The sequence below is a fragment of the Pelecanus crispus genome, chromosome 3 (assembly GCF_030463565.1).
Source record: "Pelecanus crispus isolate bPelCri1 chromosome 3, bPelCri1.pri, whole genome shotgun sequence".
In the NCBI taxonomy this organism is placed as follows: Eukaryota; Metazoa; Chordata; class Aves; order Pelecaniformes; family Pelecanidae; genus Pelecanus; species Pelecanus crispus.
Genome location: NC_134645.1, coordinates 125,987,776 through 126,001,294, shown reverse-complemented (window position 1 = coordinate 126,001,294; position 13,519 = coordinate 125,987,776). Strand labels below are relative to the sequence as shown.

Genomic DNA, 13,519 nt, shown 5'->3' with positions numbered 1-13,519 from the left:
GGGCACACTGATTTTCACTGGCCACTGTAGTGTGGGTAGAATGGTTTTGGGCTCTTTGCATTGTTCATATTGAAGGTTCCCATAGTCTTTAAAGAATGAAGGGTGAAATCTGGGCTTGAGCACATGTAAGAGTTGTTCAGCAATTGTCACAATCCAAAAACTCTAAGCAGGGAGTGTGAGAGAAGGCAGGTTTGTCTTTCAGAGACCTGTATGTCACAATTCCCTCCTTTATTATTTTTCCTGAGCTGGAATAAACCAGAGGAAGTTGCCAAGGCAGTGACTGTTCTTCATCTATTGCTATAAAAGGTGGGTAAGGGAGAGATCCCACCCTTTCCAGAGATTAGGTGAACCTGGTAGGGTTTTTTGCAAAGTGCTTTAACTTAATGCCTTGCAGTTAAGCAGGGGGAGATACACAAGTGACAGCAATCATCAGGAAACAAGCTCTGTGATGGCCTTCACTTCAGGAAGGGGGGTGAATCCCCCTTTTTGGGATTTGGGCTTTGCTTAGGACAAAGGGAACTCAGGGTAAAGGATTAGGCCAGCTGACAAAAAATAGCCAGCTGACCAAAATAGAATCATAGAATCGTTTAGGTTGGAAAAGACCTTTAAGATCATCCAGTCCAACCATTAACCTAACATTACCAAGTCCACACTAAACCAATCAAGGGTAGACTAGACTAAACCATGTCCCACAGTGCCACATCCATCCATTTTTTGAATGCTTCCAGGGATGGTGACTCCACCACCTCTCTGGGCAGCCTGTTCCAATGCTTGACTACCCTTTCCGTGAAGAAATTTTTCCTAATATCCAACCTAAACCTCCCCTGGTGCAGCTTGAGCCCATTTCCTCTCGTCCTATCGCTAACTACGTGGGAGAAGAGACCAACACCCACCTCGCTACAACCTCCTTTCAGGTAGTTGTAGAGAGCGATAAGGTCACCCCTCAGCCTCCTCTTCTCCAGGCTAAACAAGCCCAGTTCCCTCAGCCGCTCCTCATAAGGCCTGTGCTCCAGACCCTTCACCAGCCTTGTTGCCCTTCTCTGGACACGCTCCAGCACCTCAATGTCTTTCTTGTATTGAGGGGCCCAAAACTGGACACAGTATTCCAGGTGCGGCCTCACCAGCGCCGAGTACAGGGGGGCAATCACCTCCCTGCTCCTGCTGACCAGACTCCTCAGGGGAGCAAGTTGTTGGTGAGCCCACTGCCCACTTTGCCTGTGCCAAAGACGTAGTTCTTGCTGCTGAGAGTGGGTAGGAGGGGTATAGGGTGATTGCTGCCATGCGTTTCCCATTCTTCCTCCATTCAGCACTCCCTCCCACCTTTTCTTCTCTCCCCTTTTATCTTGATCTGTGTATAAATACAAGTGAAGGCTCCATCCCAAGTCTTTAAGACTGGCACAGTTAATTTCTTAGCTGCTTCTTTCATGAACTGTCATGGCTTTTGTAACTCTGGCAAGGACCTTGCCATTGAAGATCCACCCAAAGATGGCCCTTCAGTGCCAGACAGCTCAGCATCACATCCTGGTTTCTCATTCACATACGGTTGAGACCCACGCTTAGCTAAACTGGGAAGTGTGGTGAAACCTCAGAGGTGAAATGTCTGCAGCGATAAGGTGTGGTGGGACTGTGCTGTCTACAGGGACTCATACTTTACAGTTTATGTAAAGCCTTTTCTAACTTAGTGGGAGTGGATGGTTCTGCAGCAGGTCAATATTGCACAAGCTACCTCCAGAGTGGGTTAGACCAAATGGCTGTCCAAAGCCAAATTTGGGTTAGAAGAATGTGCAGAGGTCTGATTTTCAAGTTTCCACTGGCCATGCAGTTCAAAGAGATTCTGGATTTTGAAATATTTCTTAATCTCTAACTGTGTTCTAGTATTATATCCACATCTTCAAGCAAAAAGAAGTTGCTTTCAATATAAGTAAGACACATGATTGATGCATGTTTGTTGTCTTCAGTCATCGCCACCTGCCCATACCAAACCATCACACATGCCTGTAACTGTAGGCAACAGTTTCTCACCCCGGTTCATCCTAAGGTCCTGGGAGCAGGTTCACCACTGGTAAACATAGGCCTGATTCCCCAATAACCAAATGGGGCTGCACCACCTGACAGCAGTATTTGATATCGGCCTCCAATCTAAACCTTCATGATTCCATCTATCATATTTCACACTAAGTTTTGTAACATTTGTGTGCACTATAAATACTTTGCAGGCTCTTTCATAGCCCTCTGCTTAAGACAGGAGTCCTGCCTTTAAAGGTATACAGGCTTAGAAATAACTGATTCCACAAATGTAGTATTAGAGCAGTAATTTATACAAAAATTTTCATCCTGCCTGGCACATGGTAGTTTATATTCCCTGCAGAGTTGACTCTCTGAGCCCTCCAAGTGTGATTCTCTTCTGAGAGGAGGCCCAAACATACAGACTTTACACAAGAGACTCCTTGCATACTTAACATTACTATGCATTAAATAAATGCAGTCCCCCCTGTGGTAGAGGGCAACCATCTCTGTCTTACCACATTACATATCGAAAGAAGGACAATTATAGTTAAGGATATAAAGCTTCCTTTTCTTCAAAACAGTGCCACATGGAGCTTTCAGTACATTCCATCTGAAAGAAGACCATGCAGGAATCATCAGAATCTTCATTTTATCTAAGTCAAAAGTGAAGATCTGAAATGGACCTTCTCAGTTGTGAATCTTTGGTTCCAGAAAGTCTTAAATAGAAAGTGGAGAGCACTATACCTTATGCCTTTTCCAGACTCTAATATGAGGAGAGAAGCTATGAGGTACTTGTGTAGCTACACAGGCCTTCGGAATCATTCAGAGAGTTGATAGGGGAAATACTAAAGCCACTGGACAACAGCTAAGTATAGCACTAGAATTCATGGCTCAGTACTGCATAGTGCTAAGCACCCTCTTAAAGGCTGAGAATTCTTTACTGCCAATGTCTTTTCCAGCACTTGAAGGCCTTCAAATCCTTCTGAGTTTGAAACACCTTGTCATCTTCTGGGATTGGCAGCCCCTGTAAAATTCCACCTCTCAAAGCTTCCTGCCTTACACATTAACCAGAAATCCAGAAGAATGCACCAAGGCACAGTTTAGTCAAAGTGAAGCAGTCCACTTCTTGATGACTCACAGGTGCTTTTTGTGTGTGTCTTGGAAAGGGCAGAGGTCCTTTCAGAGTTACATGATTTAGCATTTGCAGTGCCTCAGTTAAGCAAAGAATATGACTTGGAAGTGTTTTCAGAGAAAGAGCTGGATGGCTCTGAAGAAGACACTCTGTATTTTCCTGCAAAAGAAAGCATAGTGGTTAGACATAAGGACAGATAGCCTGGTACATGTTGACACGCCAAAGTAAGGACAGTTAGACCTGTCCTGATGACCCAGGTGGCTTTGACTTGGTCTGCAGCCCTGATACTACCTGGATTACAGCAACACAAGCAACCACAGAAATCAATGTGTTCGGTGACACAGCCAGGATATGTCAGCTTGAACTGCCGATCATGCCATAGGGTTGTAATTTACTCACACAAATGGAGGGGCTTACTGGTCTTCCTTGAGCATGGGGACACATCTAGATGAATCCCAGCTCCCTCCCTCTTGTGACCATGAGGTTCTGAACTAAGACCCAGGTGCACAGAGCCCACAAGCAGAGTGTGGAAGGGAGTGCTAATAATATGGGAGTTTCAGGTGGCAGCAGCATGGAAGGCAGTTGTGGGCATATCTCATTCTTGTGGTGGGAGGCCTCTGTATCTGGCTAGTGTACTCCTGTAAACTTACTGTAGCACAGTCAGAGAGCAACTTCTTGTTTCATTATCTAACTAATAAACAGACTCTTAAAAAGCAGTTGCTTGCATACATTGAACTCCTTCATATCCCACTTTGACCAAATGTCACCATCTTCTCTGAACAATGGTTGGATGCAAAGATTACACATTTAGGAATGAAATTATTCATATTTTCAGCAATGCTTCTTGCAAAATAAAGTCATAACTGAAATGATGACGTCCATAAAATGGCTGCCAGAGAACCTTTGAAGAGATACAGCTCCAAGGTGGTGAAAAGTACATGAACAGTAAATGAACTGAGGAGCACTGTGTCATGGTATCATTAAGCTCAAAACAAAGCTCAGTTAGTGGGATTTAGGACTGGTGAAACATGCCACCATCCAATACTTTTTTTAGTGTTAAACAATTACACTGCTAGCATTATGCTACAATCATGAGACATTATGCTAGTGATTCCAATGACTTATTACAGTTCCTTTGTATTAGAAGCTGCAATACCATCTGTGGATGGATGGATAGACAAATAGGTTGATATCAGGATAGACAGACCCTGAGAGTGAGAACACAGGCAAAACTTTGTTTGTGCTTCAGTAGGAGAGATCTGTTGTCACTTACCTGCTTTCCCACGTAAGTTGTTAAAGGGTCTTGAAAATGGATAGGTCATAGCAAGCATTGGCGTCACCAGGATCAGGGAGGATGACTGTAAGAGGGAAAATTGCTTTTTGTCAAAAGCTTAGAACTTTCTTTTTAGCCACATTGAGGGGAAAAAAAAAAAAGGTTACAATAAAATGTTGTTCAGTAGTACAAGCAGGCAATCCACAGAGGAGCAAGTTAGATGTTTGTGAGGCATCAAAATCACCCATTTGCATGTTTATGATGGTGATGAAGGAGATCAACTTTAAAAGAAACTACAGGACACAACCAACCTGTCTCTAACGGTTGGTTGGGGAAGATGGCTTAGGCTCCAGAGTCTGTCATATCAGACAGTACAAAGTTCTGGTCCCTTATCTGAAGGAGTATATCCATTAAGGTAGCCAGAAAAGCTAGGATTTATATGCTAATGGATGATTAATTGGTTTAGTGGTGGACTTGGTAATGTTAGGTTAATGGTTGGACTGAATGATCTTAAAGGTCTTTTCCAACCTAAATGATTCTGTGATTCTATGATTCTATGATTGTTGAAGGCCAATAGCCTGAGATAATCAGAGGCAAATTTAACTTGACACACTAGAGGGCATTGGAACACAACTCTACAGTCCAGATGGGAAGGAAGAAACTTTTTGCTGCTGAAATGAAGTTTCTTTTTTTGATTCTGGAGTGGTCTGAGAATTTAATGGGATTCCTCCAAAAGATGCCTTAAAAAAAAGTATGGAAAACACATCTTGCTCTGTTCAATCCCTCTCTATTCATTAGGTTGCACCACAGTGGGGGAAATTAGGCAGTTTTGTGCATTGTCACCTATATCGTAAGGTGGTAGAGGAAGAAGGTAAATGAATCACATCTAAAAAGTTTGATCAAAGACTTTGATCTTTCTTTATTTATTCCTTATCAGCAGAACTGCCAAGGAAATATACCAATTCCTACTGCCTGGGGCAGCTTCCACAGTGTCAGCTAGAGCTGCAAGTGCCTGGCCCAGGAGATTTTGTCTGAAAAGGAATTTAGAATTGGGGTCCAAGACTTAACAACTTGTTCTCTCTACTTTACTCTGCTAGGTGTGTCAGTACAAGAGGGAATGAAGAAACTGACATGCTTAATGATAGTTGTATCATTTATTCTTTCCTTCCAGTTTCCTGGAAAAAGGAGTTTTTCCCACAGTCAGAATAGCACCCCATCAAGCAGATGTCATTTTCAAGCCAGAAAGAAAGAACGGTGCTTTAAAAATGCATTAGGAAGTGCTCCCAGACCTGGATTCCCAGGGTTAATCCTCTTGCAGAAAATGCTGGAATACTTGGGAGCACCAGTAAAAAAAAAAAAAACAAGGGGATGATTCTGGGGATCCTAAATGAAGAAATGTGAGACAGAAACTGCCTCCTTCCTGTCTTGTCCTGACACAAGATCTGAATGTGGCAGATGGTTGGAGCACTTAAAACTTACAGCACTGCTCTGCCTGGCTAATCACAGGCTGCCTCCTCCCAGGCCTTCAGCACATTGCTGGAGGGGACATGCAGAGAGGTCAGTACTGGGTCCAATACTGTTTTAACATCTTCATTAATGATATAGACGATAGGAAAAGTGCACCCTCACCCAGTCTGCAGATGATACAAAACTGGAAGGAGTGGCTGATAGATCAGATGAGTCTGCTGTCTTTCAGAGGGACCTCAACAGGCTGGAGAGATGGGATGGCAGGAATCTTATGAAGTTCAGCAAAGGGAAATGCCAAGTCCTCCTGTCCCTGTCCCCCATGCACCAAGATATGCTGGGAGCAGTCTGACTGGAAAGGAGTAAAGACAGAGCAGGACTTTTCTCGCTGGTGCCCAGTGAAAGGACAAGAGGCGGTGGGAACAAGTAGAAATATAGGAAATCCCACTTAAGAAGAAACTTTTTCATTGTGAGGGTGGTCAAACACAGGAAAAGGCTGCACAGAGAGATTGTGGAGTCTCCATCCTTGGAGCTACTCAAAACCCAAGTGGACATGGATGGCCCTGAGCTCTACCTGACCATGGGGTGGGAGGGTGGTAACTGCCCATAGGTATGCTGAGCGACATGCAAGATCATTTGAGAAATAAACTCTGTGTAAACATGCAGCTACAGTGAATCATCTCACAAATCACAGTTGGACCCGTGTTTGAGATGTCAGTCCTAAGAGACTGTTTCATGGAAAACTGGAAAATGATTTTCTGAAAGGAGTTCGGTTTCACTGTAGGTACATCCCATTTAGTCTTAAAAAGCCATGATTCTTACACAACGCTGAGATTAATTCCAGCAGCAAATAATGCTGCCTATGGTGCCATGAGACCTGTGGAGGTGAAGGACACAGGGAGGGAGGAACCAGGATCTGCTAAAGATCAGAAGGTGTGAAGGGAGCAGACACATGGCTGACACAAGACATTCTAGCTCCATGGCTGCCCAGTAGCTTATAGCAACTGAGCCCTGGTTTACCCTTTCAAACAGCCACTGAGTAATTTTTTTCAGTCTTGATCTCTGGTGCACAAATTGAAATGGAAGAAAGTCCATTTAATCATAAGAAAAAGCTTTTTTTTATGCTGCGGGTGGCAAAACACCACAGTTTTTTATCCAAAGAGTTAGTGGATTCTCCAGCTCTAGAGACACTGAAAACCTGATGGGACTATATCGTAAGCAACCTGCTCTAGTTTACCTTGCTTTGAGCAGTGGGTTTGGAATAGATGATCTTTGGATGTTCCTTCCAACCTCAACTGTTCCATGATTCTGTGACATCTCTGATCAGCAGAACGGCCTGCATTTCTGTCCTAATTGTATTCCTCAGCAGTCATTTTCCTGAGGCACTGTGCAAACTTTATGTTTTCTTTCAAAGATGGAAGTGGAACTGGTTTCACCCTTTAATGCGAATGCCTATCTCTAGCAGAGGCATTTCCAGACACCCATTCAAGCTGTGCTTCAATGCAGGGAGGAGTGCCAGAGTCATGGGTCCAGAAAAAGTCTCTGCGGATGGGAGAGAAGCCTTCCAGGATCTTCCTTAAGGATCTAGTCCCTGTTTGCAACATTATTTCTTTTTTTTTAGGCACTGAATATTTTGTCTTAAATGCAGGAATCTGCTGGGTATTGAACTCAAGTCTTTCCTGTTCTAGGAGTGTGTCCAGGACACTTGGTTCCCGAACCACATTCATTTATGTTCTATCTTTTGCTCATTGAAATCTGAGTCTTTACCACATGTAGACATGATTTTGACAAAAGATTCATACTTCCTCTCATTTTCTGTTCCCAGCATAGAGTGGAGGCTAACATGACTCCTTGTCTCATGAGTTCAAGTCGCAATATCTCCATCCTTTCCTGTTCATAGCTGAAGGGCATCTTCCCCAAGAAGTTCCCTTTGCATTTTTCTTAGGTTGTGAATGAATAATGGTGCCACTGAAATTTTCTGTTGTCTAACTTAAAGTTTCAGTTGCATTTTGTGGTTTATTTCTTGTGGAATTTAGAACAAATGTCCACCATTTTTTACCAATTATATGTGAAATAATGAACTTTGAAAAAGGGGGTATATTCATATTTACATTGTTAGTGTCTTATCTTTCTCTGACTAGTTCTAATAAATAATTCAGAATATGAAGTGCATTCGACTTAAAAGACACTTGGAGAATGTTAGACTATTCAGCAGTAACTCTGACATACATTCTTAGGTCAAGGATCTAACCTTTGTTTGCTGTGAACTCCATTTGGACATTGAATTCCTCTTCAGCAGGGCTTCTTGTATCTATTTGTTTTTTAAAAAAAATCAATCAGTAAATACAATTATGTTCAAATTCCAACAGTACTTTCACATAATATAAGAAATAGTTTGAATTCTTACCTTCTTGTCCCAGAGAGTCCCAAACACCAAAATGAATAATCCCTAGGAGACAGATAATTACATGCAGTTTGATAACACCAACATTTTAATTGCAGTACCTCATAATTATCTCAAACATTGTCCATGTTGACTATCTGAACTCCGAACTCTTTGATAGAGGGCATTTTTCTAACTGCATCTCACATAGTGGACTGCTGATGAGGTAGGAGTTCTCCAGGCCTGGCCTACTTAAACTGTGTGTATTTCTGGTCTACAAAAGTGACACAGATAGTTTGCTAGCACTAAACATATTTGGAAGAAGGGACCTTTGTGTATGGAAGACATGCCCTGCTTACGCTCCCCAGATAAGCTAGCAGGCTCACAATATAAAAGGCAAGTGAGTTTTGTCTGAAGCATACAATTTTGAGGTGACTCTTAAGAGACAGAGTATTTATAATTATTGTGTCCTTAAGAAATCCCATTGTACTGGGATCCTACTGGCCACCTAAACATGTTGTTGTAAAAATCGTGCTAACTGAAAACTCTCAGTCATGTGTAATTTGGTCAGTTCTTCTCTTTATTATTAGTACTACTCAGCTGTTCTTGGTGACTTTCATGTTGGTTATTACTTGAACCCACAAGAGCATAATATGATGCCTCCAGATGCACTGTAAATGAGACCAAACATGCTGAAGCTTGCCCATGTGAACATAACAGGGCTATTTTCCTGACCTTCAGGAATTAAGTTCTTCCCAAAGCTACTGGCAAAGTTGGAATTTATGTCAGCTTTATCTGTAAGGCACATCTGTTAAGGCAGCTGAGAATGCGAAACACTGCTGAATTCCTGGAATGGGTTTCCCAAAGAGCCCTTTGGGAATAAGGATGTGTAAGCACAGCACTGCAGGAATGTCACTACATGTTACATGGTCATAGAGGAAACAAAACCATACATATGTGTAACTCACCTGCAAAGCATTGAGCAGAGTAAAGAGAATGTGGAAAGCTTGATGGCTGTTTTTGAAGATAGTGGCAAGGCCAAATCCCCAGGTGAGGCCTAACAGTGGTGTCAAGATGGCCACACTTTTGCCAATTTGAAACAAAGAGTTCCTCTCCTGCTTTTTTGACCTATCCCCAATAGTTGGCCTCAGTATTTTTATTATAACGACTGCAGTGATGAACAAATTCATAGCCACAATGATCAGGGCAGGTATGATGAAGGCCAAGAGAGCTTTGCTGTCCTCCCAGTTGAGCCAGCAGACATCCTTTCTGGTGTAACTGTTCCTTGGCAGTGTGACAGCAATGGTGATGACTGCAATGACAAAGGGGCACCCATATCCCAGACAGAATGCCACTGTTTTCTGAGTGGTCTTGCTTGTGTCATGTAAGATGAAGACCAGTCTGTACAAAAGAATGAGTCCGAGGCTGAGCATCCAGAAGAAGACACATAGGTAGAATAAATGGATGAAGAAGGTGGCCATAAAACAGATACCTCTGTTCATCTGTTGGTTTTGGTCATTGATAGAGGCAGTGACAATGAACCAAATGTCAGCAATCAGGAGTGATGTAGCTATGTTGAGCATACAGACATGGCGCATATAGGAGGTTGTGGTGTTTGTCACATATTTCCAGACTAAGGATTCAATTATAATGCAGGCCGCCAAACTCAAGATTGAAGTGGCCAGGCCAATGTAGGTAATATAATCTTCAAAGATTACCTGGGAGTATTTACCAGGTGCCATCAGAATGGAGAATGATGTCAAGTGATTGCAGGAGCAATTGACATAATCTTCTGCTTCTGTGGGTATGCAACCATGAGTATCCCAGCCCCCTCTATCGTTGTTGAGCGCGAAGTTCCAAAAGACACACTGGGGCGTTTTTAGAGATGAGTTTTTCTTTGCAAAGGTCATGCTAATATTGAACTTCTGGTTTCTGTTGCTGCTCACAGTTGCTATCACTAAGCCATTCACATACTCGGACTCACTCTGGGGCAAAATATGTCCAAATTTTGAGGACATCACACTGACAATGGTTGAATTTTGGGTTAGAGTCTGAATTACAGTTTCACCAATAAACACATTAGCTGTGAGGTTTTCTGTACTGATGAAGTTCTTATTATAATCTGTGTTATTTTCTGTGACAACTATACCTTGTAGCTGAAGGGTGTTTGCAAAGACAGAAGGAATGATATTATTAACTGGTTGGAGGTGCAGGGAAAATTTTTCTACTGACTGCAGTAGCAAAGAACTTCTGTTTGTCTTCTGTTTATGCAGGTCTTCCCACACTTTATTTGTGGAATCAGCAACAATTAAGTCCACTGTGGAGAGGAAATTCTGGAACAACAACAGAATAATGTTGTTACTGAAATCCCATACAAATCATTGTTGTTTCTGATGGTAATTTCTGCATGGTCCTAGAAATTACTTTTGAAAAAGCCCACCATTTTCTTATTTTGCTCAATCCATGTGAAACCTTCAGGGGCTAACTCTCTGCATGCTCTATTTTCAAGTTAGGGTTTCCAAAAGTGGTGCTGCGTGGCTTTTTTTTACATATTACTTAGTATTTTTTCTTCTCCAGCCTTCTTTCCCTTCTTTCTTAGCCTTTATGCTATCTTTGATTTCTTGCTCTCTCTCATGTAGGGTTTCTTCAGCTACAAGACATCAAGTCTCTTCACACTTTTCTGCTCAGAAGAGCAGTGCTTTTCCTCTGTACCTCACAATCAAGGTTTGCAAGTATTTCTAAGATATGTTTTGCCATTCATTTGCTTTAACATCTAATTAATTTTCCTTGCTTGATCTCTATCCTTATTTCAACCTTTTTTTCTATTTCTGCTCCTACTCATAGAATCATAGAATCACAGAATGGTTTTGACCCTTAAAGATCATCTAGTCCAACCTCCCTGCCATGCGCAGGGTCATCCAACCTGACCTTGAGCACTTCCAGTGATGGAGCATCCACAAATTCCCTGGGCAATCTGTTCCAGTGTCTCACCACCGTCATTTTAAAGAATTTCTTCCTTATGTCTAACCTAAATCTACCCTCTTTCAGTTCAAAACCATTGTCCCTTGTCCTGTCACTACAGGCTCTGGTAAAAAAGTCTTTCTCTGCCTTTCTTATAAGCCCCCTTTATGTATTGGAAGGCTGCAATAAGGTCTACCTGGAGCCTTCTCTTCTGAAGGCTGGACAACCCCACCTCTCTCAGCCTTTCCTCACAGGAGAGGTGTTCCAGCCCTCTGACCATTTTCGTGGCCCTCCTCTGGACCTAACAGGTCCATGTCTGTCTTGTGCTAGGGACTCCAAAGCTGGATGCAGTACTCCAGGTAGGGTCTCACAAAAGCAGAGTGGAAGAGTCACCTCCATTGACCTGCTGGCCACGCTTCTTGTGATGCAGCCCAGGACACAACTGACTTTCTGGGCTGCAAGCGCACATTGCTGGCTCATGTCCAATTTTTCATCCATTATTCCTTGTCCTTCTCTCTAGCTTAGAATGCTAGAGATGTTTATGGGTCCCTAGAGGTTTCTAGTTGCTAAGCATACAGCAGTGTCTCTTTCATGCATAGGCTCCTTGTCTTCAACATTTTGACTTTCCATAAACTCTTCTGTATCTTTGCTGTCATTTTGTCTTTGCTGTCATTTCATCTTTGCTGTTATTTCATCTCATTCCCTTAATACTTTCCATTCCTGACCCTACCTAACTGTGAAATTTCTTCAGGGAGAATGTCGTCCTCTGTGACAAAAGGAGCCAAAGGGCTTGATAAGTATAGGTAAGACTTAAAATAAAACCTTACTTGAATAGTGAGCTCCTCTGCATTTGCTGGGATAGAGGAGACCATATCCAGGATGGTAATGATTGCATCTAGGTTTGCAGGAGATCTGCTTATATTGCTTTGCTCTTCTTCTGTCTTTTTCTTAAGCTCTGCAAGGTAGGTAGGTAGCTTTGCTTTTGAATTAGGACTGTTGACCAAGGACTGGAACAGAAGATAACAGGACATCACATGTGTGCAATTTGCATGGAGCTTGATCCTCTTCATAATAGCTACCCTTGTACTAGTAAAATAAACAGAGCTAGCATCATTCTAGACATGCTGGTGGTGTTCAACTCTGCCTGTCCAGAACAGGGTATCCTAACTGCCTGTTGAGAGTGGTCTCTCAGCTGTGCTAACTTGCAGACTGCTCCTGGGAATTTTGGGGGAGAAAATAGTTGACCTGGGCCCAAATCATGTGAGGGAGCAATCTAGCAAGTTAATACATACTTGAGTAGCTGTACCTCTGCTTGGACCTTGCTGTGTCGAATTTACTAAAATAAAGATAGGAAGTATTTGATGAAAGAAGGATAATTGTTCTCATCTCACCTCACTGAGAGAAGGGCAACTCTGGATGTTTTGTAGAAGTGAAGAGCACTATGATAGGGTACCTAGGCTGAAACCCGAGGCCCAACACCTATCTGTGAAGTGTAGTAGCTGAGGGGGCATGCTAAACAGGGCCTGGGTCTGAGGTTGGGCTGTGGCCCGGAGTTGTCCCTACTGCATTGTTGTTAGTGTACTCTCTAGCATGCTTTGGGCTTGTGCCAAGTAGCGTTCACCGAGGCAAGGCCTGAGCATGGTTCAGGGGACACCCCAGGCCAGTGAATGCGCCCGCTGGACGCTGTGAATAAGGTCACCTTGTCTGGGGGAGAGAGCGTTCATGTGTACGCATGCCTGCCATGCAGTGCCACATGCGCTCTGGGCCAGAGAAGGGCACCTAGCCTCTTTCACTGACTTGTGTGGATATAGCTGATCATTCTTTAGAATCATAGAATCATAGAATCGTTTATGTTGGAAAAGACCTTAAGATCATCTTAATGATCTTAATTAATTAATGACTGGATGATCTTAAAGGTCTTTTCCAACCTAGATGATTCTATGATTCTATTCTATTCTATGATTCTATGATTCTATGATTCTATCATCCAGTCCAAGCATTAACCTATACTACCAAGTCCACTCTAAACCAATCAAGGGTAGACTAGACTAAACCATGTCCCAAAGTGCCACATCTACCCATTTTTTGAACACTTCCAGGGATGGAGACTCCACCACCTCTCTGGGCAGCCTCTTCCAATGCTTGACCACCCTTTCCGTAAAGAATTTTTTCCTAATTTCCAACCTAAACCTCCCCTGGCGCAGCTTGAGCCCATTTCCTCTCGTCCTATCACTAACTACGTGGGAGAAGAGACCAACACCCACCTCGCTACAACCTCCTTTCAGGTAGTTGTAGAGAG

The 13,519-nt window shown here is 42.8% G+C and overlaps 1 protein-coding gene across 1 annotated transcript in view; it reads right to left on the bottom strand.

Moving 5' to 3' along the window:
* Positions 1 to 3,218: 3,218 nt before the first annotated feature.
* The window catches only part of ADGRF5 (adhesion G protein-coupled receptor F5), a gene marked incomplete at its 5' end in the record, with an annotated part of 31,139 nt that continues 20,838 nt past the window's right edge, over positions 3,219 to 13,519 (bottom strand). The window contains 6 exons of the mRNA XM_075707746.1: positions 3,219 to 3,298; positions 4,413 to 4,497; positions 8,128 to 8,187; positions 8,284 to 8,325; positions 9,228 to 10,592; positions 12,048 to 12,227. Coding sequence (XP_075563861.1) covers positions 3,219 to 3,298; positions 4,413 to 4,497; positions 8,128 to 8,187; positions 8,284 to 8,325; positions 9,228 to 10,592; positions 12,048 to 12,227 — 1,812 coding nt within the window. The remainder of the gene's footprint in view (positions 3,299 to 4,412; positions 4,498 to 8,127; positions 8,188 to 8,283; positions 8,326 to 9,227; positions 10,593 to 12,047; positions 12,228 to 13,519) is intronic.